Source organism: Lissotriton vulgaris, chromosome 3_1 (genome assembly GCF_964263255.1).
Source record: "Lissotriton vulgaris chromosome 3_1, aLisVul1.2, whole genome shotgun sequence".
NCBI classification, from domain to species: domain Eukaryota; kingdom Metazoa; phylum Chordata; class Amphibia; order Caudata; family Salamandridae; genus Lissotriton; species Lissotriton vulgaris.
In genome coordinates this window covers 919,964,985-919,977,736 of record NC_141689.1, presented here as the reverse complement: position 1 = coordinate 919,977,736, position 12,752 = coordinate 919,964,985, and the positions used below count along the sequence as shown (strand labels likewise).

Below are 12,752 nucleotides of genomic sequence, written 5' to 3'. Positions count from 1 at the left end.
GCAGAGTGTGGATATCCTATTCTTTGGTTCTTGACCCATCATGGATTATGGGGCTGGCTGTGGTTCTATACAACCAGTGGTGCTGTGAAGTGTGACCTGACTATAGTATTCGAATTCTGGGACCAGTGATGTTATTGTTCGGGAAAGTCATGCTTCACATCATAGTCTGACTGTGGTGCTTCTGCTACTGATGAAGTACTGGATTGGCTGGTATGAGTGAATACACATACAATGTAGATAATTGCCATATTGCAGTGCTTCAAATACTCTGGCTCTGGTGCTTCACATCCTGGGAAAGTACAGGCCAGTTTGTGTCGATTTACAGTTTGAGTAGGTTCTGGAAACTTGGTGTGGTGCTTCACCTTTTGGCTTAATACCGGCCTGGTTTCAGTGCTTTACATGTATGGACTCACTGGCCTGGCTACGGTGCTGTGCATTCTGGTCCATTACAGAAATTGAAACGATTATAGTGATGCTTCACATACTGAGTCACTGCTAATGTAGGTATTGTTATGCTGCTTCAAACACTTTGGAATAGTGAAAACTGCTTTGCTTATGGTGCCTTATTCATGGATGCAATGCAGTGGCGTAGCTAGCTATTTGGCCGCCTGCAGCAGTCCTTGCAGTTTGCTGTTTGTGGTCCCATTGAAGAGCTGGGGGGCGCTGGCGAGATTCCGCCAATCGCCGCCCCATGACAGTCGCATTCAAGAGCGTGGGGGGTTGCTGCGGATTGCCACCCTAAGTCAGCAGGTAAAAGCGGGAGGAGGCCACCTCCACCAAATCTCAGCGGACCGTCTCCCCTCCCCAACCCCCCTTGCTACACAACTGGTGCAATGGGGAAATTGGCATGACAAGGGACAATGCCAACAGTGGTATCCTGTCACTAGCCACAACCTGTAGGGTAATTCTTCTTTTGTGGGGCCCAATTCATGAACATCAGCAATCTACAGGTACTGAATGACCAAAACTACCCTAAGCAACAGCCATTAGCAATATTAACAGCTACTTGGTCATGATACAAATGCCCTACCAAACTCAATGAGCAGCAATGGCCTAACTATGAATGATTGTGCCTGATTGGTTACATATTGCAGAGAAGCAATCATACTTATCTCGCACCCTTATAAATGTGGTCACATCCTTAAATATTTCAGAATCACTGGTGTCATTTCTCTTTTCAAACTGTATTTGAAGGTGATTTCTTTCTCAAAGAGAACCACCCTGGATATATTAGGCCCTGCTTTTCCTGCAGCACTCATCTATACCTGATTATGCAGTGTTTTTAATTAAATACACACCTTCTTTAGAGACACATAATTTTAGACAGTGGTTAAGTATGCCTGCTTTATCTTGTTGCAGCTCTTGAAGTATTGTAATATTTAAATGCTTGCCCCTCAGAACTGCCAGAAATCCATTGTTTTTAAACCATATATTACAAAATTGTGTTTTAAAATTCACAATGTTTTTCTTCTGTTTTTCCAAAACTTCCTTGGGAAGAGGCTCTTTATCTATTTTTCTGGGAGAATGTTAGTCTTGCTCATTACATTGATTTGATGAACTTCAGGTCTGGTGTAAAATAATATTTACAGGGCTGATTTGGATTTCCATTATAGCACTGTGTACATTAAAATATAGTAATGCACTAAGTGACATTAAAAGTATTAGGGGTCTATATACTAAGATGTTCTGCTGTGTAGCAAATCGAAGGAAAATCTTTTTAACCTATTTACTTTCCAGCGCTAAACTAACTTAGCAGCCAGGGGGCTACCATGGTTGATTCATGGGCGTTCCAATGCATCCACCAAAGCTTTCTGAAGCTACCCTCTTTATGTAAAAAAAAGGAGACAGGAACCATTTCAAGCAGGCTCTATGAAGCAGAAGTGTTTTCTTGTATTCTTCCTTTTCCGATTTTGTATGTGTGCTGCACTATATAGCACACACACAAAGTGGAAACAGCTGAAAGTTAGTCAGAGCATAATATGTTTTACAGGAAATCTATCCTTCCAGTACAAAACCTATGCTTGACTCACTCAGACACCGTTGCACTATACTGCAAAGGTGTAAGCACTGCGAATAGCAGATGATTTCTGTGCCAGAGCCAGGGAGAGTGGAGGAGAGTGCCATATATTTATGTTATTGTGGCAATCTTCTTTTCTCTTCTTCTCGTGCAATGCAGCACAGCTTTTTTGCCTTCTGCATTGCTAGAGATTTAAGTAAATATGCCCTTTAGTTTCCAAACACTTAAAATCATTTTCAAAGTCCTCCATGCAAATATGATGACGTTAGTCAACAAGTAGACAAGTTAGTTTGTCATTCACATTCTATATACACAAAACATTACTTTTATACATGGAGTAATGTTTTTTGTTAATAAACCATACCTGTGAGGTTTTAGTATAGCATACATCATGAACAGTGCTTTGAGACACTCATGAGTGAGCAGTCACGCTTCATAATATTACTGATTGGTTGATTGATGAACTGAATATTACTTAAAGGTGTCCTCGGATTTGGCATCATGAAACATGAGGACCTGGGAAGCAAAATGAATAGCCTAAGATCACAGGTCAAGCACGGAAGCTGGGATTTGGCTGCATGTTTATGTTTCAGAAATTGTGCTCTTCAGCTTCTGCTGGAATATATTTTTTATCTCTTCATTTAACACAAAAGAAAAGGCTTGGGTTTCCTTTTTTTATTCAGGAAGTAAATTAATATGTGCTTAGAACCTCACATGTTAAATTAACTTGATATAAGAAGTCTTTCCAAAGAACAAAGTTAATTCCAAAATACTTTAGACTACGTTTTGTATTGAAATTACCCAGATTTAAACAGACTGATAGGAGAAGTGGTTTCACACCTGAATGTTCCCATCAGCAAAACAACAACATGTAAAGCGATCCCACTAAGTCTGTTTTCTTGTAAAAAAAAAACATTCTGAGCGATACGTTTGTTTCAGTGTTAGAATGCACATCTTATTAATTTAAATGACAAAAATAAGATAAACTATGAAGCACATCTACTGCGGGGGCTGAAAGCACAGCTTGAACACTGAGCTTTTTCCAAGAAGCAAAAGCTTTCTATATATGTTGCAGATGCCAGATTCCCTGATGCTTTGTTTGATTTGTGCTCAAGCTTCTCTTAGCACAGCAGAATTACCCTTTTTCTATGCATGCTCCAGAAGGGCCTCCTGCACGCAGAAAAAATGCAACCTGCACAGCTGCTCAAGAGTGCAGCTTACAGGGAACTGTGGTCCTGGATTCAAGATGGGTCCAGCAGTCCATCTTTCTGGCAGAGTATCCACAGATCCAGAGGTGTACTGAAGTTATGGCATCAGAGGTCCAATACTTATACCCAGTTGTGTCTATGCGGTGATGGAGGCTTCAAATAAAGCTTTGAAGTGCACAGAGGTCCACCCTTCCTGCCCTGACTTTAGACTCACTACAGGGGTATGCAGTCCTGTGTGTGTGGACAGGGCACAGCCTATTCAGGTGTAAGTGAGGCAGTGCTCAGCATTGCCCCTCGATCAAGCCAGTTAATGACCAATTAAAGCCCATCAAGACACACCGAAGCTTTCATTTTGTGCCTGGCTGTTTAGAGGGAATACACAACATCCAGCTCTCATATAACCCAGCTAGCATCAAATGGCTAAAGTAGGTAAATGCTAACTTTATAAAAGTGGCATTTGCCAAACTGTAATTTAAAATTCAACTTCGGCACAAGTTGTGATTTTAAATTGTCACACCAAACTTAAAAATTGGGGTGATAGGCCTTGCAGAGGTGAAAAATGAATTTGGGAGCTTTTCACAACCAAGACATGTAAAGCTTTAAAGCACATGTCCTGCCTTTTCAAAACAATGCACCCTGCCCTGTGGATTAGACAGAGCCTACCTTAGGGGTGACCATCTATTAGGAATATTAGTTCCTTGGGTGTTTTAGAAAGCAAGACGGTATCTTCTGCATATCTGTGATGGACTTATTCTTAATCGCTGGTACATCAACACTGTTAGCCACCAGCCCCACTTCTTAGCCACTGACATTCAAAAGAAAGGGAATTAGAAGTACACAACATTGGCAGATCTTCCTCCCTGTCCCATCCCAACTGAATCTGTGATTCTCCATCTCAAGGATAAGTAGGCAGAGGTTGGTCCATACCCTCCTCATTTGACTTTCCTGGGCTATAAACTAGTGTAAAGTGGTCAACCCATTGATCAAGACCTATATGGGTATCTAACGTTAAATTTACCACCATTAAATAGATTACTGTTATTGACAATATGCCAGAACAAACTGTTGTCTTTAACCTTACAAGCAGTAACTAGCTTTTCCCATACCTTACAATGGAACTCTGATTTCCTTTTCCTTAGGATTAATTTATATTTTTTCCTGCACCTAGCATTGCAGTACTATCTCTAGGGACAGCTTGAAGGGCTTGATGTAATTGGTTGCAGGATAATCTACATCCCCTGTCAAACCAGAATAGGGCCAGTCTACACATAAGCTAACCGGCTTCATCAAACAAACTCTAACAACTTTGTTCAGCTTTCTAAAGTCCTTAAATCACTGCATGAAACATTGCTCAAATGTAAGGCACCTTATCATCAGGGATAAGTTGGCAATGCAAAGTCTATACATGATTCTCAACAAATGTGCACCTCTCCAGGCTAACCTATGCCTGTTACCTTTAGTGGTGAGCTCATTGGTAGCTACTTGTTTCCCTCTAGAGACTGCCATAATAATTAATTGGGGATTGGGGTCACTATAAATGGTGGGCTCAATATCTCCCTCCACCAAGCAATTGAAAAGGTGTCTGGAAACAAGATATACTATATTACAGGCATACAGCTGTCAGAGACATTGGTATAAATTATAGTTGGGGAACGTTCTGGAATCTTAATGGCACTGCAGAGGTTGAGTTCCAGGACGTAGGGAAACAACAAATTCCACCTTTGATCCTGCCCCTGGACTTTAGGACCCCACCTTCAAATAGACTCATGGGGGCATTTTGGGCTGGTATCATCATTATCTAAGACAACAGGAGACAGAAATTGAGCACACTAAATGGGTAGCAGTGCATAACCCCTCAAAGGCTAAATAACGGAAAATATTTCAATGCGTTTTCTTTCTGTGGGAAGATTACCAATCAAACAAATTACCTATGGCATGGCAGAGGTAATTCCCACTTCTCAAGAGGAAATTTCTCCACCACAGCTGAGCAGTTGCATGGCACAGATACTTATGATGGAGAACCCTACAGTAAAAATACTATCTTGTGGAAATGGATGTTGTCAGAAAGTGAAAGCCACTAGCAGGGTCAGGGCAACCCAGTTGAAACTTTCTAGGTGGGGCTGTTCAAGAAAATTGACTTATTTCAGCTTATGTGTCCCTGTAGCTTACAAGTATGTCAGTCAACAGAGCCCTGGAGTCCACTTCTTTGTTCCGGGTACAACTGGGAACAGTTCCAGCCCACTGGGTTCTCCTCACAGTTCGCAACAGCAGGTGCTATCTTTCTTCTGTCTTCCACAGTTCCAGTAGTGTTCTGAAGAAGGTCCCAATGGGTGCCACGTTTATGCCTTTGGGTAGGAATGACTCCTCCCTTTCCCTAACCAATAAGGAGAAGGTTCCCAGGATTAACCTTACCCACTAATGCAGCATGTCCTGTATGCCCTAACAATCTCAGAGTGACCCTCTCTACCTAAATTCAACTTGGCAGAACCTTTCCTCCCTTGTTCAGAGCTCTTGGGCCCACCCTAGAGGCGTGGTCAAGGAAATGAGCAAGCCATCACCTGTAGTCACACAAAGCAGGTTCTGGAGGCAGCTCCTCTCCCACTGGGATTGGTGCCTAGCTTGCAAGGAAAACAATAGGGAGGCTGGCCCAGATGTGAGATACATTTGACAGTCACAGGTTAGGCATCCTTTGAAGATATCCAAGGGACTGAGCAGAGCCCTCTGTCAAGGGAAGGTAAGCCTCTTCCCATATCCAAGGCCTTTGTCTCAGCTCTAGGAGCCAATTGAATCATCAAGGTGCTATTCAGCTCTTCAGTGACCGTTGGAAACTTAGGTAAATGGCTTTTAAAGGCTTTATACATAATCAATGTGACTTTTATTAAAGTACCTTTTGTAAAATATTTGGTATAAATCCAACTTTACCAAAGAATTGGATTTGGAAGCAATACTTTAAAAAGCCCAATAATTATCTTTTTATCTGGTTCCAAGGTGGAGGTAATTTGTTTAACTTTAATAATGTATCCCAATTCTTTCCTATAAACAACTACCCTGCTACAGTGGAAATAGCTTTTATGGCATTGTCTCTGCAAAGACATATTACGCATTAAATGTTTACATGAACGGTTTCAAGATATCATGCACTTTACCTTGTGGGCTTCTAAGGCCAACTTAAGGGTGACAAAATATGTGCTGCAGTGCACTAGTGGCGTCTAATTTACAGGTGCAGTGTACACATCTGTACCATATACTAGGGACTAATATGTAAGTTAAATATGCCAATTTGGAGTACAGCAAATTTTGACATGTTTTCAGGGTCAGAGCACATGCACTGGGACCTGGTTAGCAGAGGTCCAGTGCAGAGTCATGATAAGCTGCAGCATCAGTCCAACAAATTGGAGGGGATAATGTGAGAAGATGTTACCATAGCTTTCCAAATGCTCACACGTTACCACCCTTTTCTGTATCAACCTGCAAGTTTCCTAAATAAACTTTTTGGGATATGTCTCTATTTTGCTACATTTTTTCCTCACTTTTTGACAGTCCCTTTTTTAACCGCAATTCTCAATTGTCCCTTAGCCTCACAATTAGGCTTTACATTCAGGCAAAAGAAGATAAATGAAAAACATTCTGAAAAGTTATCATTGTTGTCCATTACATGAGTTAATTTTTTAGCAAATCCTCCATCTCTGTTTTCACTATAATCATAACTTCCTTGATCTTCATTTTTACCCTCTAAATGTTGACATTTTATCATTTTCATTTACTAAATGATGTTCTATGCCTTTTAACTTTAGACGGGTTCCAATATCTAACATGTCATTTGTTCTTAGTCTATGTTTTTGTATGATCTTTATTGTTCTTGTTGGCACTCCAAGTTTGGAAGCTGATAGAAATATTGTAATAAAGTAATTCAAATGAATGACTTAAAAGCATATTCAATTTAGACTCACTTGGATAGAAAACTGGTGGCAGGTTATCAGCACACAACAAAGCTTTCTCCCCACCAACACTCCCTCCATCCTCTACTTCTGGATCAAATATCTTTATCCCTACCCAGGTCAAAACAGCCATTACTACTGTGGCCCTGTGTGAAGGCAAACACCATTCTATAGCTTTACGTCTGTTGTTACTTTTTGAGGTTACAATTGGTCAAAATTTGGCTAATTATTATTGTAGAAACTTAGAAGAAAGTTACAATTGATTTGAGTTTATCAAGCTATATTTGAAGTCATTTTACAACTTAAAAGTGAAACCAGACAAGTACTGAACCCCGCCCAATCCTTTCTCACATTCCCCCATACCCACAAATACTGGTGTCTCAAGCAACATCTCTTATTGGGCCATCAGGTCGTGTAACTTACAATTAAGTGACGTAATGCCATTTCATATCTAGGCATAATCTGTAGGAAACCCTCATACAAGCTTACAAGCAAAGAGTTAGACAAGCTGTAGAGAATGTGTCCCTGCCACCAATGCATGGTACTATTGGCCATCAACATCCTAGGGATACACTCAGTGCCCCATAATTAAATCACTTCCCCTGATTCCAGGTCCAGTTACTACCATCCCTCGAAGTGAAGTACTTCAGTCAGTGCATGAAAAATCTAGTTCAGGACGCCCGGCGGGGGGTCTATTGACGCTACTATCTACAAAACTGGTGAAAAAGGTGTCCAAGCTCACTGTAACATGTAAATGGCTACTCTGCTGTAGAATAACCATATTCGCTGCTGGTAACAAGTATGAAAATGTGTTGCTTTTCAATGTGTACATGCAATGGGGTACCCAGGTTGAATATGGAGTTGAAATGGGAAAATTTAAGAATGACTTAGATCTATTGTGTGAAAAGTACGATTCAGATTTGATTTTGTTGGTAGGAGATTTTAATCATAAACTTAACCCTAAGCGGCTTGATCTCATGTATCTGGAAATGTTAGTATCAAACGATATAATGGAAGCAAAGTTCCCCGAAACTTCATGCTCTTTGAATGATGTAAACTTGGGGAACTATCTTGCGACCAAGAGCCTTTTCTGTTTGAATGGTAGGTTCCCACAAGACCGCCCGGCTAAGAAAACTTTTAAACAAGGGGCACAATATTGCCCCATAGATTATGTGTTTATGCCAGCATGGAAATTCAATTTAATAAAGGGGTTCAGGGTCAACCATACAGAAGATAGCGACCACAACACTTTAGAATTGGTGCTGGCCTATTCTAACGAAACTGTCACCGAGAAGGTAATTATACAACAGATGGATTATCCTAGGCGAATCTCAACACGGCTAACTGAAGAATATATAGAAAAGTTAACCAGGCTCCAACAAATGATACCCCTAGGATGTGCAGCTGGTTTAGACTTGGCCTGGTATGTTGATAAGATAAATCAAGTGGTACAAAGCATTAAGGTTAAACTTAGAACAGACGTAAAGGCCAGCAAGAGCAGTCAAATCACACAGGTTAAGAAAGGCAATTGGTTTAATACGGAATGTCTAAATAAGAAAAAAGAAATAAGGAGGGAACAACGAAGTCTGCGTAAAAAATATGATAAGGCTAGAGCAGAAAGCCTCGCCAAATTAAAGAAAGATTATATAATGCTTCTTAATAGTACAAGAAGAGCCCATAAGGATACCTGTTGGGGGAAACTGCTGGAGGCAATAGAATCCAAGAACATACGGCAGTTCTGGAAACTAGTCTGTTCGGTACCAGAGGCCTCAGCCGCTTCAATGATCTGTGTGGTAGAAGAGGGTGCTTGGGAGGTTTACCTGAAAGAACTATACCCAGCGGGGAGAGAAATTGAAGAGGAACTGCAGTGGAACTGGAGAGGTCTAGTAGACGATCTAAAACCTGCCTTCTCAGTAGAAAATGTACTGAATACGATAAAGACCCTGGTCTTTATCCAGCTTTATCCAAGAGCCGTTGGTCCAGACAACCAGCCAGCACTGATAAAATAAGTCACGAACACCATGGTGGGCGGAATTTTTCTCTCACATGTTTTCAGTAATTCTAAAATCAGGAATAATACCTAGTACTTGGAAGGGTGCGATAATTAGGCCGATCCATAAAAAAGGGGACGTTAATGCACCAAAGAACTATAGATTAATTAATCTACTCGATATTGGAGAGAACATTTTTGCTAAGATAATATTGGGTAGGATAAAGATTTGGGCAGAAGAGAGAGCAATTATCCCAGTGGAAGAAGGTGGTTTTAAAGAAGGCCACTCTACAATAGATCACTGCTTCGCCCGGAAATCGATAGAACAAAGTGGGAAGCTACATTGCTGTGTTGTCGATTTTAGGGCAGCGTTCGACTCTGTGGATCGAAATAAACTTTGGGAAGATATGTCAAAGTATGGATTACCGGTTGGCTTGTTGATGATCCTAAAAGAGCTTCACAGTGGAAACTGGGCCCAGGTAATTAGAGATATGCAGGGGGCACTAACTCACAAGATACTAGTAGGGAACGGACTTAGACAGGGGTGCGTCTTGGCACCCCTGTTATTTTCAATCTTTTTGGCAGATCTCCCCGCTGCACTTGAAGTAGAAAGAAGTGCAAGTCCAAAAGTGAATGGCCATAAAGTTCCTTGCCTTCTTTAAGCTGATGACTTAGTGATCATGGATCAAACTGAAATAGGACTTCAAAGGAAATTAACTGCTTTTAAACACTATTGTGATAGGAAAATACTGTCTGTAAATAGGGAAAAAACTAAGGTTTTATGTTTTGGGAAGAGTAAGAAGAATTTCAATTGGTTTTTGGGTGATGACAAACTAGAGACAGTTAAGGAATATAGATATTTAGGCCTCTGGTTTGACAGTGCACTAAAATGGCGCACCCATTTGGAGGCTCAAAAGGCAAAAACATTCTCATCCACTTGTGGGCTACAAAAGTTTAATAAAGAATATGGAGACATGACACATAAACCAATGATAAAGGCATTTGAAGCAATGATCGCCCCCCAAGTATTGTATTGGGCAGAAGTGTTATACTTGAGCAGTAAACGGACGTGGGATCAGGAAGAGGGAAAAAATTTTAAAATGTTATTGTCTTTACCTAATTGTACAATGGTTCAAGCAATTAGAATGGAACTAGGGCTGATTTCTTGGAGTGTACAATCTCAAATGGCCCTAGCAAGATTCTGGAAGCGCCAAAACCCAGGAGTGACACCTAAGGTCTCACAATGGTGTGGAGAGGAAATCCAGACAAGCAATCTTGGCTGGGCAAAGGAGGTGAGAAAGACTCTCCAGAAAGTATCAGGGCGTCTTAAATTGAGATCTATCCATAACGCCCTGATAGGCGACTTTACAAAGAAAGCACTTAGGGAACAAGGCCAGTCGCTCTCAAGGGCACAAGACCTGAATTACATGCAGGAGAAAAGTCGGACCAGTGGTTAAAGATCTCATGGGTAAATGAAGGCTGGTTCCCTTATCTGGAAACATTGCCTAACCAAGGGTTACGACATGAAATATTAAGGACCCGGGTTGGGATCAACCCCTGGAAGATAGACGGGAAATTAAAATCTGTACTGATTGGCCCAGAAGGTAATTGTAAGTGTGGGGGTGGTATAAGAAACTATATGTTGCACATTTTGCTTGATTGCACATTTGTACAGGATTTAAGGAAATTGTTTTTACGTCCTATATTCCTATCACATAAGACATTTACACGTGCCCATGCGATATGCTTACTAACAGATATGCATTCGCTAGAAATTTCAATTGCATTGGGCAAATTCCTGAAGGCCGTAAAAGATTTTGGAAGGGAGATATCGAAGGATGGGCACTGATTTTAGGTTCTTTTAAGCCTTTTATAAAGTTTAAATCTGTCTTTTTATTCTTCCAGATATGTGAAAACTTTGGTAAAATTTGGGTTTAATGAATTGTGTATCAGGAGGTGTTACCCTCTTTTAACCTTCTCTTTTTTCTTTTTAACAAATATGAATTTTAACTATTTATGACGTAGGAATATTTTGTCTGCTCGTACTTTGTCCGATTCTGTTTGCATTTTGTTTGTATTGTTTAAAAGACTATGGTCTAAATAAACAAGTTTCTCTCTCTCAGTGCATGAACTTGAACTCTTTTTCATTGCCACCCACCTTATCCAACATCTTAACTAAGTAATGGAGTGAAAAACAAGACCTGACTCTGTTCCAGGCACTTGGGACTCAGGAGCAGGAGGAAATTGAATATTACATTGGGAAATTCAAGTCTTGATCACATTGGCCCTTAGAAAGCCAGTGAATGTCTTCAAGTACAAAAGGAATTCAAGGTAACAGCTGATAAACATTTAAAAATGAAAATCCGCGGTACCTACCACCATTGCAGATGTATGGAGCTCAACCAAAATATAAGGACATAGCGAGGGTTGCTGGAATAATGCAATTATATGGTTGCAGCCTTTTCCATATAATTATGTATTTGCCTCATTTGCCATATAAACCATAATCTATTGCATAATTTGAACATTATAACAAAGACAGTTTCTAGCTCAAACAGAAAACAAGTTATAAAAAACGCAGCTACATGGGTTGCCGTGCAGTACAAGGCCTTTTGCAGAGCTTGACTAATCATCTTTCAATTGTTTCTTGCCATCGTTGGGTGTTAAATCGATATTAATAAGGTGAAACATTCGCCCAGTTAGTGTTAACATGTAAATATTACAAAATAATAAAGCAACGCTATCACAAAATGTGCCACATTACTCCGCATAATTTTCTTTCCCTCATAATCTAGTCAACCCTGTTGCGTTATTTGATCCTTCACTGTTGCATCATTTCAGTGACCCTGGACATCACCAACCTAAGGAGTGTTGCTACACTCATTTGAAGTAGAAGCTCCCTGACTTTACACACAACAACGTTGAAAAGAAGTGCTATAAAGAAGAAAGAAATGCACTTACTTTCATCATCATCACTTTGTATGCATAAAACTGTTTCCCCTTTCCTTTACCAAGTGCGCCTTCAAACTTTTCCACAAAAAGCTGAGCATCCCTAGATAATACAGAAAAAACTATTTTGTGAGGGCAATTAGGCTATCTTTTACATTTAGTTTTGACAAGCTAAAAACAACAAGTAAATCAATAAATAAATCAAATTTGCTTTTCGTGTTGTGTCATTTGGAAAATGAACACAGTATGTAATTTGTCATTTAAGGGGATTTTATTTGAAGTACGTACAGCCAAGAACTCACTCTACTTAATTGTACAGTACCAGCAAAATGATGCAGCCAAATTATGGCGCCTCGGAAGAGCAAGTAAGTTGTGGATTGTGAAAGTTTGATCAGTAGCGGCTACTGGAGGGAGTGCTGCGGAGCAGTGGGGGGGCAGGGTGGGGGGTAGTACTCTACGGCATACAGCCGAACCAAGGGGCATATTACCAAGCAACAGCGATAATTATCGCTATTGCTTGGTTATTCATGCATTACCGAGCTAATGCTCTTAGCCATGTTATCCACCTCCCATTGGATAACATGGCTAAGAACTGCTCAGGGCAGGTGTTAGCTTTTGGAGATATTCGCGCTTAGCGCGAATATCTCCAA

At 40.5% G+C, this 12,752-nt stretch overlaps 1 protein-coding gene across 1 annotated transcript in view; it reads right to left on the bottom strand.

The window, feature by feature from the left end:
• LOC147727211 (transmembrane channel-like protein 1) overlaps positions 1-12,752 on the bottom strand; it is a 371,185-nt gene that overhangs the window by 276,419 nt on the left and 82,014 nt on the right. The window contains exon 5 of the mRNA XM_086963587.1: positions 12,115-12,205. Within this exon, the coding sequence (XP_086819713.1) occupies positions 12,115-12,205 (91 nt within the window). The remainder of the gene's footprint in view (positions 1-12,114; positions 12,206-12,752) is intronic.